The sequence below is a fragment of the Planococcus citri genome, chromosome 3, assembly GCF_950023065.1.
Source record: "Planococcus citri chromosome 3, ihPlaCitr1.1, whole genome shotgun sequence".
NCBI classification, from domain to species: Eukaryota; Metazoa; Arthropoda; class Insecta; order Hemiptera; family Pseudococcidae; genus Planococcus; species Planococcus citri.
Window position 1 is genome coordinate 33099220 of NC_088679.1, and position 13393 is coordinate 33112612.

At 36.5% G+C, this 13393-nt stretch overlaps 1 protein-coding gene across 1 annotated transcript; it reads left to right on the forward strand.

The window, feature by feature from the left end:
- Nucleotides 1-5107: 5107 nt before the first annotated feature.
- On the forward strand, nt 5108-7069 carry LOC135840579 (origin recognition complex subunit 1-like). Its single transcript, XM_065357200.1, has one exon. It carries the CDS (start codon nt 5108-5110, stop codon nt 7067-7069), a length of 1962 nt encoding a protein of 653 aa, XP_065213272.1.
- The last annotated feature ends 6324 nt before the right edge of the window (nt 7070-13393 follow it).

The following is a 13393-nucleotide window of genomic DNA, read 5'->3' on the forward strand; positions in this document are numbered from 1 at the left end:
AAATGGTGGTTGGTATAATGTTTCGAGAACGCTGCTGAAACTAATTTTAAATCATCTATCTGGCAGTATGAGTATATTTGGATGAATTTTGTTCAATTTAAATCGAATACCTACCTACTAATTTATATGTATTGACCTGAAAACACGCAGGTAGGTAAATAATTCACAACTTACTGTAAAAATGCATGATTGAAGATGCCAAGATACAATTATAGGTAGGTACCTTACAACTCACTCATTACTACATAAACTGACAAGGGAACCTCTTGAAGTGTCGCACTCCAATTTGAACGGGACCGCGATTTTTCGAAAGAGCATAGTCTAAACCCCCCAAACCAAATTTTCAGTTGCCCAAGTTCATTTTTCGATTTTTGGCGAATGTTTGAAAATTCAAAATTGACTGTTTTTGGCGATTTATGCTTTTTTAAAAAAAAAAGTACATACTTGATCAATAAAAATGGTCAAAATAAGTACCAAAACTAATATTAATTACCCAAATCCAAATTTCACCATTTCCAGCCATTCTGGAGCCTCCAGCGCGATTTTTCAATTTCTCCAGAATTTTGAATTTGCTCCAGAAGGCGTGAATATGCAGTTGGGCAGCTAAAAATTGAGTTGTGTATTATACTGGACCTGTTTAACTAGTTTATCTACATTTGAGCCGATTTTGAGAGTGACACCTCAAGAGTGGTTTTTTGAGGTGTCACTCTCGCTCCAAAACGGCTGGAAATGGTAGAATTTGCACTGGGGGGGGGGGGTTAATTCTTGAAGAAACACAGCAATTCGCGCAAATTTCAAAAATTTCCTCACAAACGGTTATCTTTTGATTTTTTGGATTTTTCAAATTTTAAAAAAGCTGGTCAAAAAACCACTCTTGAGGTGTCACTTCCAAATTCGGCTCAAATGTAGATAAACTCGTTAAATAGGTCGAATATAATACACAACTCGATTTTTAGCTGCCCAAATGCATATTCACATCTTCTGGAGCAAATTCAAAATTCTGGAGAAATTGAAAATCAGCGCGGAGGCTCCAGAATGGCTGGAATTGTGAAATGTTGATTTGGGGAGTTAATTACGGACAAAATACTGCGATTCGCGCAAATTTCAAAAATTTCCTCACAAACGGCTATTTTTTGATTTTTTGGATTTTTTAATTTTGAAAAAAGCTGGTCAAAAAACCACTCTTGAGGTCTCACTCCCAAAATCGGCTCAAATGAAGATAAACTTGTTAAACAGGTCGAGTGTAACACACAACTCGATTTTTAGCTGCACAACTTCATATTCACGCGTTCTGGAGCAAATTCAAAATTCTGGAGAAATTGAAAATCGCGCTGGAGGCTCCAGAATGGCTGGAAATGGTGAAATTTGGATTCGGGTAATTAATATTAGTTTTGGGACTTATTTTGACCATTTTTATTGATCAAGTTGTTATGGTGCAATCTGCCTCCACCTGCTAGGTGATAAATCTTAGGGTAACCCTTTACGCGATGTGATTTATAGCTATTTAGTAAAGAGGGTTCCAGTAACGTGGGAAAATATTATAACATAGGGTGTGAACAATACCTTTCAATCGTGAAGGAGGCACGAGCTTCTGTCGATTGAAAGGTATCATCACTTGGTTTTTGCGATCGGCCGTGGCAAGATCCTCGTCGAAGTATGTGGTTCAGGAGTAATTTGTATGTAACGACAGGCCTAGCCTAGAGTTGCATTATTCACAGGTTAACCCACCTCGCGTGTGTTTAAGATAATATTTGAGTTTATCGTAATCGTTGGTAGTTATTAATTAATTCTCTGAGGTAATGATCCGACGATTATAACCTTTGCGGTCATATCAAGATAAACCTAGGCATCTTGAATGAAGCGTGTGATACGTGTGTCTCTTCGTAAAGCAGCCACCGACAGCCACTAGTATTGGGGTAGGCTACGGAAAAGAGGTGGTGTGACAGTGAGCAGTTTATGGTAAGTGTAAGCTTACTAGGTGGTCTCTCAGCCACTATATTAATTATAACCATATCATAATTAATAGATGATGTCAATAGACGTGAGGGATGGAGCATGGATTCCTCACTCACGTCATTAGGTATATTTTTCGCATACATAATCGTAGTAAGATACTTGATTAGTAAGGTTTCAATTCCATGTATAATTGTCGTATCTGCCAGGAGAAGTGCCTTAAGCACCATCCTATCTGTCTAGATTGAACGCATTTAATAAATCAATAGCATATTTCAATATGCTATAAATAACGTAAATGTAGTGAATGTCTTGACTGAATAAAACTTGTACATAAATGGTATTTAAATGTTGATCATTTCTGTACTTTGATGACTTAGAATCTTTAATGGTCACTCAAGAGAACTCCCATCTGAGCTAGTCAGGAGTCGAATAAATCTCCCCCCTAAGGTGATATTTATGAGAGATACCAGCAAAAACGATAGGTACCATACCTACCTTCCATCGCCGATCATTATCAATTCTAAGATAACATTTTGGCGCTCAAGCGGTGGGACTTATTTTATTTAACTCGCCTTATGCAAGTTGAATTATAGGTGAGTCTCGAATTCACATTATCAAAATTAACATTCTCTTTAAATATGAATTTTTTAGAATATTTTAGTGTTCTGTAATATTCTCTAAGTCTGAAATACCTCGACGGCGAGTATTTCACCAAAATTTAAAAACATTTAGAAATAACCTAAAATCTTCTTTCACGTGTATATAGCTGCACTCGGCAACTACACTACACAATAGGCGACCCTAATTTTACAACTCTATTAGATACGCCTCTAACATCTTCATAGTCAGGATACAATGTAGGAGTCTTCTCTATAGATTTACGTATGTGTACCCTGTACTACCTAAAAATATCTAAGTTACGTGTTTTTTCAGTAACGGTGATGGTCAATTTAGATATTTTTAGATAAAAATAATTTTTTTAATTTTATACTTAGAATTATTTAGTTATGAAATTTACAAATATTGAGTTTTGTGTGTCAGTCTGTAACTTAAAAATTACGTTCTGAGACCCAAAATTCAAACAATTAGGTAATATTGTTTTATTTTTCACGAGTGTAAAAAATTACCATGATCCCAGATTTTTCCTTTAACATTCGCGTAATTTCGATTACGTGAATTTTGGGGAAAAATGTTCAACTTTGTCAGTCTGGAAGTTTTCGAGAAAACTATCTTTACACCAAAAAAGTTGATTTTCGGAAGATTTCGAGAAAAACATTGAAAACATGGAATTTTAAACTCTGAAAAATTAAAAATAATCCTTACCACCTAAAAATAACCTATACTAGGCTATTGGCTATTCAAATTTCTAAACTAAAAATTTCTATGTGCATTTTTGTAATTTTCTCACTAAAAAACGAAAAATTAGGATCGCTAAAAATTTAGGCTAACATTTTGTTCCAAATTAAATACTTTTCTAAGAAAAAATATAGACGATTCTAAGAACCTTTCAGGACTATTTTTCATTGTAAAATCACCAAAAATACTTATTTTTCGAATATTTGTGTCCAAAAATCCAAAATTACAAAAATCTCCATATGTGAATTTCCTAAATAAATTGCAACAAACCAGGGAAAGCTGTGTTCTTGAGCAAGATTACAGTGTTGGATAAGATAGACTTACTCTTATTGATTTTTGCAGAGATAGAATATTCTCAGAGAAACCAGTGCACTCTCATTGGGATTTCGTTGGTTACGATCGCGAAATCATCTCAAATGAATATTTTACCATGCAAAAATCTGTGGTCTGTTTGCACTTTTGGAGGATAAAGATATTTGCTGAGAAACCAGTGCACTCTCACTGGGATTTTGTTGGTTACGATCACAAAGTCATCTCAGGCAAATATTTTGCCATCTAAAGGTGTCAAATCAGACCGAAAATATAAGAGGAAATACTAAGTATCCGAGCTGTATATCTGACTAGCCTCATAGATACATGCCAAACCTGATAAATTGCAATTATTTCCTCCGAAGACGAATTTATTTCCTATCCTAGAGCATGAAATTTTTCCGACTCGGACATTCCAATAACATTTTTTAATTGGTGAAAACGAATTTAAAAATTAGAATTATTTCGTAAAGAACGATCTTACAAAATAATGTGATTCTTTAGCCTAAAAAAAAAAAAAAAAAAAAAATCCTAAGTATCTTTTCGAACCACGAGGTGACTACATTTAAAGATATATCTCGCGTGCCGAAAAGGTACCTACCTATTAGAAATCGATAGAAGGATCTTCTTTGTGTTAAAAATCACGCCTAATTCAAAACGATCTCGTGACTACGTACGGGATACAAGGTAAAGAACATCTGCACAAAACAAATGCTCTTTAACCCTATCAAAACCACTAGAATTTTCGATCCACGAGGCGACTACGTAAGGGATTTATGTATTGCATGTACCTATATGTACCTACCTCATTATTTTATGTACTTACATTCTTTCCAGAATCATCGAAAGACTACGTACGGGATCCGAAAATATGCTAATTAGATTTAGATAGCTTCAATCTGTTTCTCACGATGTCTTCCTTTCCGAGAATAGGGAAAGACCCTCTTTTAGATCAGGTAGCAGATGAAACTGTCAATCACGATTACATCAATTCTTGAAAGATAGAAAAGGGTGAAAGAACACCTTTTCACGCTAATTAGGGTGGAACGTGCCAGTACAACAATTGACAATTGTACCCATACATTACATACCACAGTAAAGTAATGTACACCTCCGCCACCCCGCCATCCGCCTAAACAAATTGACAAACGATCCGTCAACGAGTTTTGATACAAAAGAAACACCTTGACTCGGAAGATACGATGATTTGAATATCGTTCCCACGATGTTTTTGGCAATAAAAAATTTAAGCGCCACGTATCATCGAACCCTTCTTATTTGTCGTGTGCCAGGGCAGGTGATTGAACTCATATCGCTATAAAAATTCTCACGCGTATTCAATCATCCGGCACCCTAACTTTTATGATAATTAAGATACTCTGACCATTATTTCGGTAGTCAACAATATCTTGCTAAAATTTGCTAGATTCATTTTCCAAGTAACTCTCGTGAGTGTCGGAAGTATTGCGTTCGTATTTTGTGCTATATGTATACTCCTCCAGCTTTAAATACGCGCAGTAGAGTAAGTAAATCGTTACATACTTTGGATATCGGCAGAATAGATCGAGATTCCAAATTGGATATTGACATAATAGATCAAGATTCCAATCGCGGTAAAGCTTCTAAAATGAGTAGTAACCAAGATAGCCAAAATTCGGAACATTCATTCTTTAGTGACAATCATCAATTGCAAGACATGGATTGCGCAATTGGAGTTGAAATTAATCACACGCCTCATGATGAAGGTGTAGGTACTCAGGAAAATCTAAGGCCCTTTGATCTTGATTTTCGAGACACCACTAAAGATGAAATTTACGCAATTTTTCGGAAAAATTTAAAATGGAATGAATCACTTAAATCTGAAGTCAAAGCAAATTTCGAATTTAATAAACGCGAAATTTCTTCCGTTAAAAACCTGATTAAGGAAACTAAAAAAGCAACCATCCATTTGACTGATAGAATTTCTGACGTAGCGACTCAAACTGAAAGAAACATACTTCAGAGTACTGCATGGTACGATGAATTATCTGGCCAACTTCGTGAAACTAATATTTCGATCGAACATACACAATCCGAGGTCGCGAATAATTCATCTAATATTCAACAAATTTCGGAAGCCATTACTCAAATTAATCACGAAACTCAAGTCCGTGATGAGGGTAGTAATAGAATGGTTGAAGAAATCAACCATATTAAGGAATCAATGCGTCGCAATCCTACATCTTCTGCTGCTAAAACTAAAACCATGGCTATTGACTCAGGTTCAGTAATTAATGCAGGCATATACTTTAGCGACGACAAATTATTCTTTCCTCACGAATTTTTGAAACATTTTGATGACTATTTTTCAGAAGCAAATGTCGCAGAAAAACATAAGGTCATAGCCTTCAAAGGAGTAATTACAACCTCCGATCGAGACGATTTTCTTGAAACTGTCAATGATGTATCCCGATATGACGAAATGAAACAAAAATTTCTAGAATTCTATTGGGATAGACACGCTCAAAATGAGGCTATGAAATATTGTAAACTAAATTTCACAACGTCTAATAATATAAAAAGCATGGCCAATAACATGATTCGATGGGCTCGTTCGCTCAGTCATCATCGTCATGGGTATGAGGATGACATTATCGAAATGTTAATTGGCAAGGCTCCGGAACAATTTGAAAGCAAATTGTCAGAAGAGGGACAGACTATAGACAAGTTCATTAAAAAATTGACAAATTTGGCTAAAGTTCAACGTGATCCTGACAATGAGGTACCGATTACGATTCGTAATAATAATATGCAAAGGCGTAGATATAATGAAAACAATACTATACCTACACCACGACAAAGTAATTCGTACCAACCCTCTCATGAACAATTATTAGATTTTTGGAATCAAATGACTCAAAAACCGAAACAGCCTGTTAAGAAAAATTTTAATGTAGCAGAACGTTTAGGATTCCTTCCGAAAGAAAGCCTGGCCCCGAATAATAATAATAATAATAATAATAATAATAAAAATACGACGACGGACTCGGCAAAAGATAGATTAGATAGGTCAGATCAGCCTAAAACAACTCAACCTCCTTCTTTTCCAAAATCAAATCAAAATTCTCCGCCGCCGAATACAAAACCTTTTTCTATTGATAAAAATGGCAATTTAATTACCAATCCTAACAAATTTTATAATAGAACCAAAACTTCGCCGAATATACCACCTGCTCCTGTGCAGACGGTACGATTCGATGAAACTCTAGATAAATATGTTCTCGAGGAGACCTCCCAAGAGGATCTTTCTGCTCAAGTAAATTTATGTAACCTGCTTAATAACATATTCTCCAGTGACGAACCTGCTGATTCAGATCAGCAGACACTCACTGGAAATGTACAACTAATGACATCCCAAATTTCTGATGCCAATACTGAAGATTTGGCACCGGGAAACGAGATTCACTAGGTAGCCAGGGGGCAACTCCTAGTGCGATAATCGCCCCAACAGACGACATCCTGAGCGAATATTTTTGGGTTGGCGATGGTTTAGCCCATTATATGGCTCGCGGCCAGGTTATATTATCTACTCAATTACCCGATTATCTCAGAGATCAAATTCCTCTCGAAAAAATTCATAAGAGAATAATTGACGTTCAATTCCCACCGAAATCGAAATACATCCTTTCGGCAGGTCAATTAGAATTTAATTACTCACGAAAACCGTATCGCGTAATTGAAGAGCAGATTCACAAAATTATAGACGTATTAGTCCAGAAGGAGGCTGAAAGCATCATCCTTCTATTTCCTCTTGTAAAACCTAGGAATCCCGAAGAACCGATTCTAAAACTATATCGCTATATAGATTTCAAAAATATGTTTGTCAGAATCGCAAATGATAGACATATAAAATTCTGGAAGAAACCTTCTACAAAATTTTTAAGAATGGAAACCGTTAATTACGATGGTAAATGGATAATTAGACCTGCGATAGGATCGCGTACTGAAGTCTTACCTATCGAGTCAAAATTTCATTATATTCCGGCAATCCGACGATATTTTCCATCCATATTAGAATACCGCGAAATTAGAAACTCCATAATCGCGGAACTGATTTTGCAACTGCATATTGATTCTAGGACGGCGATAGAGCCAACTGATATCGCGCCAGTGCAAAACATCGATAGTTATCAAAATAGAGAATGGAGAAAATATTTGCCGGAAAAAACGTTAAATCTCGCGTTAGATGAAATTTATTACGATCCCATCTCGATATCCAACCCTCCAATGAAACGAGTTCTTGGAGAAATACCATTCGAAAATTTAAATAACATTCAATGGAACCATAAATGGTTCAAACCAGATAGAAAAAATAATCACATTAAATCAATAGACGCGATCGATAATGCCGCGCTATTCAGCAACGATGAACCTGACCCAGGTACTTCAATCCAATTAGTCACGCAACACACAAATGATCCTGCATGCGTTATACCAGTGATCATCGGTTCTCGTAAATTTGCACTCCAACTTGACTCTGGGGCACTCCCCAATGTTCTATCTCGTATAATGGTTAAAACTTTTTTGGAAGAAACTCCACAGTGGGTAAAATTCATTAAGTTGAGACGCAAGGTCCAGCTTAAATTGGCAGATAACTCATTAATATGTGCAGCGACACATATCATTGAACTTCAAATGATAATAGGCTCTCAATCTATAAAAGTACCGTTTTACATTATAGATGCTCCAGGACAGACATTTATCATGGGTAGGATCTCTATGGACTACCTACACATGACATTAGATATTCACAATCGAAGTGCGAAATGCGAACCAAATTTCTGTAAAAAATTCACTATTCCTTTTATGCATCCGGACGAATTCCAAAATGCACTGACCGTATTCTCAATATCAACGGATACTGAGGAGGACGATTATAACAACTATTATTATCAATATTCCTTAGATCTGAGTGATACAAAATACACCGACATTGATCGAGAAATCAATGAAGAACGTAAAAAGGCTACGCGCATTTTTAAAGAGAATTTAAAACTCGACCTAAATGAAGCTGCTAAAAATGGTTTCATTTCAGAAAATCAGGCTAAAGAAGGTTTTGATAGATTAGAACAATTTTCCGATATCTTTAGTCTAAATCCAGGAAAATACACTGGAGAACAGGTCAAATTTAATTTCATTCCAGGAAATGACCATCTTAAGCCTTGGCGAGGAGAAAAATTTCGACCAAGCAAGAAAATTCTTCCAGCACTAAGGAAAGCAATCGCGAAAATGCTGTCCTTAGGAATAATTAGGTATTCAACATCACCCTACATAAACACATTAGCGCCTGTAGTCAAGAAAAACGGTGATATTCGTCTGTGTCTGGATGCAGATGAATTAAATAAATTTTTAACAAATATTCTAACCGAACCAAACACGATTTCGAGTTTGCTGTATGACAACGCTGGAGATAGGTTATTTTGTACCCTAGACTTCACAGCAGGTTTCTGGCAACTTGTGCTCGATCCTGAATCTCGCAAGTTTGTAGCATTTCAGGTAGAAGGCCAAATTTATGAATTCACAAGATTACCATATGGTTTGAAAGTTTCTTCAGGTCTATTCGTCCATATGATTAATCAAGTGATCTATAACGAGGACGGTATTACAAAATACGTCGACGATATCAAAATTTCTGGCACTAATTTCGAGGAAACCATGGAAAGGTTAGAAAAAGTTTTCCACTTGATTCGTGAACATGGACTTACGCTCAATCCTACGAAAACTCAATTTTTCCGAAATCGCGCAGACCATCTAGGATTCGTAATCTCCGATCAAGGTATAGGAAAACAGAGCGAAAAAATTAAAAAACTCGAAGACTTCGAGAAAAAACATACTAAAAAAGGAAAATTTGCGATTAAAAACAAAAACGATATTCTGGCTCTTGTAGGTAATACTGGCTTATATAGGGACTTCATTCCGGAATATTCTCAAATCGTAAATCCTATTTACGAACTTACAAAAGGAGATGTACCAGTTGAGTGGACAGAGATCCAACAACTAGCCTTTGAAAAACTAAAATCTGAATTTCGCAAAGATTTTAAATTACAGCAAGTTCCTAAAGAAGGCGATCTATTTCTCGATACGAAACTATCAATAGATGCAATGAATGGAGTACTCTTCTATATGGAAGAGGAAGAGAAGCGAATTATTCTATTCGTTTCTATCTCATTCAAAGACCATCAAAAGAATTTCACGCTTTTCGATCGTGAAATGATGAGTTTGGTTAAATGTGTTCAAAAACTTCAAATTTGGTTACATGGCCGAAGGGTTCATGTTAGGTCAAATCTATTGCCCATAGTAAATCGTTATCGCGAAATAGCTCAAACTCATAGGAAGGCAGCCCATTGGATAACTGTCTTAAACTGCTATGATTTAATATATGACATGCATTATTCAAATAAACAGCTTTACGATATCAAAGCACCCGAATTAGAAATTAATAATGTCAATGCGGAAATTATTGAAAGTGAGAACGAAACTCACTCTTCAGACATCGAAGAAGACGATTTTCGAACTAGTATTGAGCCTTTCGAAGTGAAATTTTTAGACGAAAATATCCCTGAACTTCACCAGAGACTCAGAGATATCGCCTTCTATCAGAAAAAAGACATGACTTGTAGGAGAATCACAGAAATTCTTGAGGAAAAAATACCTCCTAATAATAAAAAACAAAGAGATATACAAAGGAAGAAAAGACGTAAATTTGAACTCATTCATAATGAGGAAGGCGACAAAATTCTTCACCGAATTTGGGACGACGAAACGAAAGTTCCCTGCCTACCTAATGAGTTATTTTTCGATACTGTAGATTATTTGCACTGTGCTTATGGACACGTCGGTTCCAATAAGCTAGATGCAATTTTTCGACGCATTTTCTACCATATAAACTCCCTTGTATACATTCGCGATATCTGTGGTTCATGCATTATTTGCAAAGTCAATAAAAATTATGCTAATCCTAAAACAATAGAATATGCTCACATAGAAGCATTCGCATTAGGTGATGTACTATCTGTAGATCTTTTCGGACCTCTACCAGCTCTGAAAAACGATCCAAAATATTTGTTAGTCGTAAAAGATGTTTTTACGAATCGAGTCTGGTTAAGAACTCTTTTTAACATAAAGAAGAGGTCAGTATGCATTCAAATGGAAAACGTAGTTGATGAGATTAGGAATCGCAAAGTTAGAATTCGAAAAGTAATTACTGACAATGGCTGTCAATTTATTTCCGATTCTTGGCATAACCTACTTGAATCATATCGTATCCAGGTAGCTCACACAAATGCATACAACCCTCAATCCTCATCAGTCGAAAGGACGATGAGGGGCATCGGGGACAAGATTCGCGTAAAACTCAATCAACATTACGACCCTCAGCGATCTCACTCTGGATGGCACAAGGTCATCGAAGAGGTAGAAACTGAGATGAATAACACTCCCACATCATTCGGATTTAAACCCAATGAAGCTTGGGGTATAGAAGATACAATTAGCTTACAATTTCCTCACGAAAGCATAAAATTCAACTTCAGACGCGAACTTACTAAAATTCGTGAAAAAATGGCTAAAAATGAAATTCCTTCCGTCTCTACAGCAACCTGTTTACAAAGAAAGCTAGATCCTAGAACCGACCTCATTATAGATGCAGACGACTATGTTAGGGTAACAGCTGACGGTGCATGCTCGAAAAACGGCGATGCATCAGCCACTGCAGGTATAGGGATCTGTTTCGCTCCTGACTCTTTGTTAAACGTCTCGCAACGGATAACTGAGTCAGAATATCCGATATCAAACAATCTAGCGGAGCTAACTGCTATTCTCACAGCTCTGAAAATTTTGAAATACAATAAGATCCAAAAAGTAAAATTATTGAGTGATTCGAATTATGCTATTAAAGCCCTTAATAATACGATTTCGTGCTGGCAAACTAACAACTGGAAAAATTCTCGTAACAAACCAGTACACCATGAAAAATTATTCAAGGAAATTATTGAGCTCAAAAAAGATTTCGAGGTAGTCGAATTTATTCATGTTTTTGCCAGAAGACATGAATACACTAACATCATCGCGGATGCTCTTGCTAAACAGGCAGTCTACAATATAGAGGAAAGAACTCTCCAAATTTTAGATATGTCCGATAAACAAATCATCGAGACATTTATTCGAGAAAAACGTAGACTCAAACGCATAGAGGAGGAATATAATTTTAATAAAAGCCATCCTGATCCAACATTTTTCAATGAAGGAGACTGGGTCCTTATGACAAATCATAAACAATCATCATACGAGAAACGGACTTCTGGAAAATTTTATCAAAAGAAAATAGGTCCATTTAGAGTAATTCAACGAAATGGCCATAATTGTTACTTGTTAGCACCAACCGATGGTTCTACACAAGATAGAGTTTCTAATATTCGACAGCTGACTCTCTTCATTACAAAAGACAATTTAGAGAATCTAAAAACTGAAGCTTGTCTAAAATCTCATATCGACCCTCGAACATTAGAACAACGAATTAGAGACTTTCTGACAGACGACCAACAAGATTCGGACGAAGAGAGTGAGGATGAAGTTCTCCCCTCTCAAAACCCACAAACTGAAATCGCTATTACAAAGAAAGATTTCAAAAAAGCGTCCGAAGCTGTCATGAAAGAGGTAAATAAAGCAGCTCGTGAATATCGTGCATTTGCTCGTGCTTTACGTGCTGAAGAATCTGAATTAGAATCCTCTGAACTAGACGAACGTATCCCAGAAGGTTCAACTCTTGCCAACCCCGAAGCAACGACTTCGAGTGGGGCAAGTGCTAACCCCCCTCAAATTCAAAAGAAGAGGGGGAGACCACCAAAAAATAGGTCTGAAAATGAATCTTCCGATACCCAAAATACGTCAAATTCATCAGGAAATTTCGACGATTCTCCTCCTATCTTAGAGAAAGCAAAGAAACGAGGTAGGCCGCCGAAAAATAAAGACACAGATACTCCCGAATTCGAATTCACAAATACTGTCGAAGACTCAGATGAGACAGGGGCACTTGAGGACTCGCCTTCTACTCAAACGAAAAAGAGAGGTAGACCACCCAAGAATCGTGAACAATCCGATTCCCCCGACTCTATAGTACTCACTGATTCTGAATTAACCCTTGAGGATATCTGCCCGGAGCACATATCACAAGAATACATCGACAATGTATTAGAGTCTCCTATCAATCAATCGAAAAAGAGAGGAAGACCTCCTAAGAATTCAGATTCGAGCGATTCTCAAAATTCTACAGTCGACACATTTTTCGAACAACCCTTAGATAATACCCGCTCAGAGCAGATATTATCTGAAGTCAATAATGATGTAACTGAGTCTCCTCCTTCTAAACTTACGAAACCAGACGACTCGCAAGAAATTTTGCCAGATTCAGCGATAGGTGAATCCCTTCCCCTTGAATCTCAGTCTCAAAATACTCCACGGACTGGGGCAAAAATTACGAGACCCACGTCACTCCCCTCTAGAAAGAAATCAGATAGGGTCCAAGCTAGGTTAAGAAGAATGGGTCCAGATTTTAAATGGAATAAATATATGGATATGAAAGCGGTTGAATATACGTCCGATGACGATAAACCACCATACCCGCGATTCTATGATATGGAACCTGACGAAAAATCAGAATCCGAAGAGCAAAAAGAATGCTCAATAAACTAAAAATAATACTTAAATATATTAGTCATAGAAAACAAATTTAGAG

Excerpts from the sequence above, each read along its gene's own strand:
- LOC135840579 (XM_065357200.1), top strand. The coding sequence starts at position 5,108 with ATGTATACTCCTCCAGCTTTAAATACGCGCAGTAGAGTAAGTAAATCG.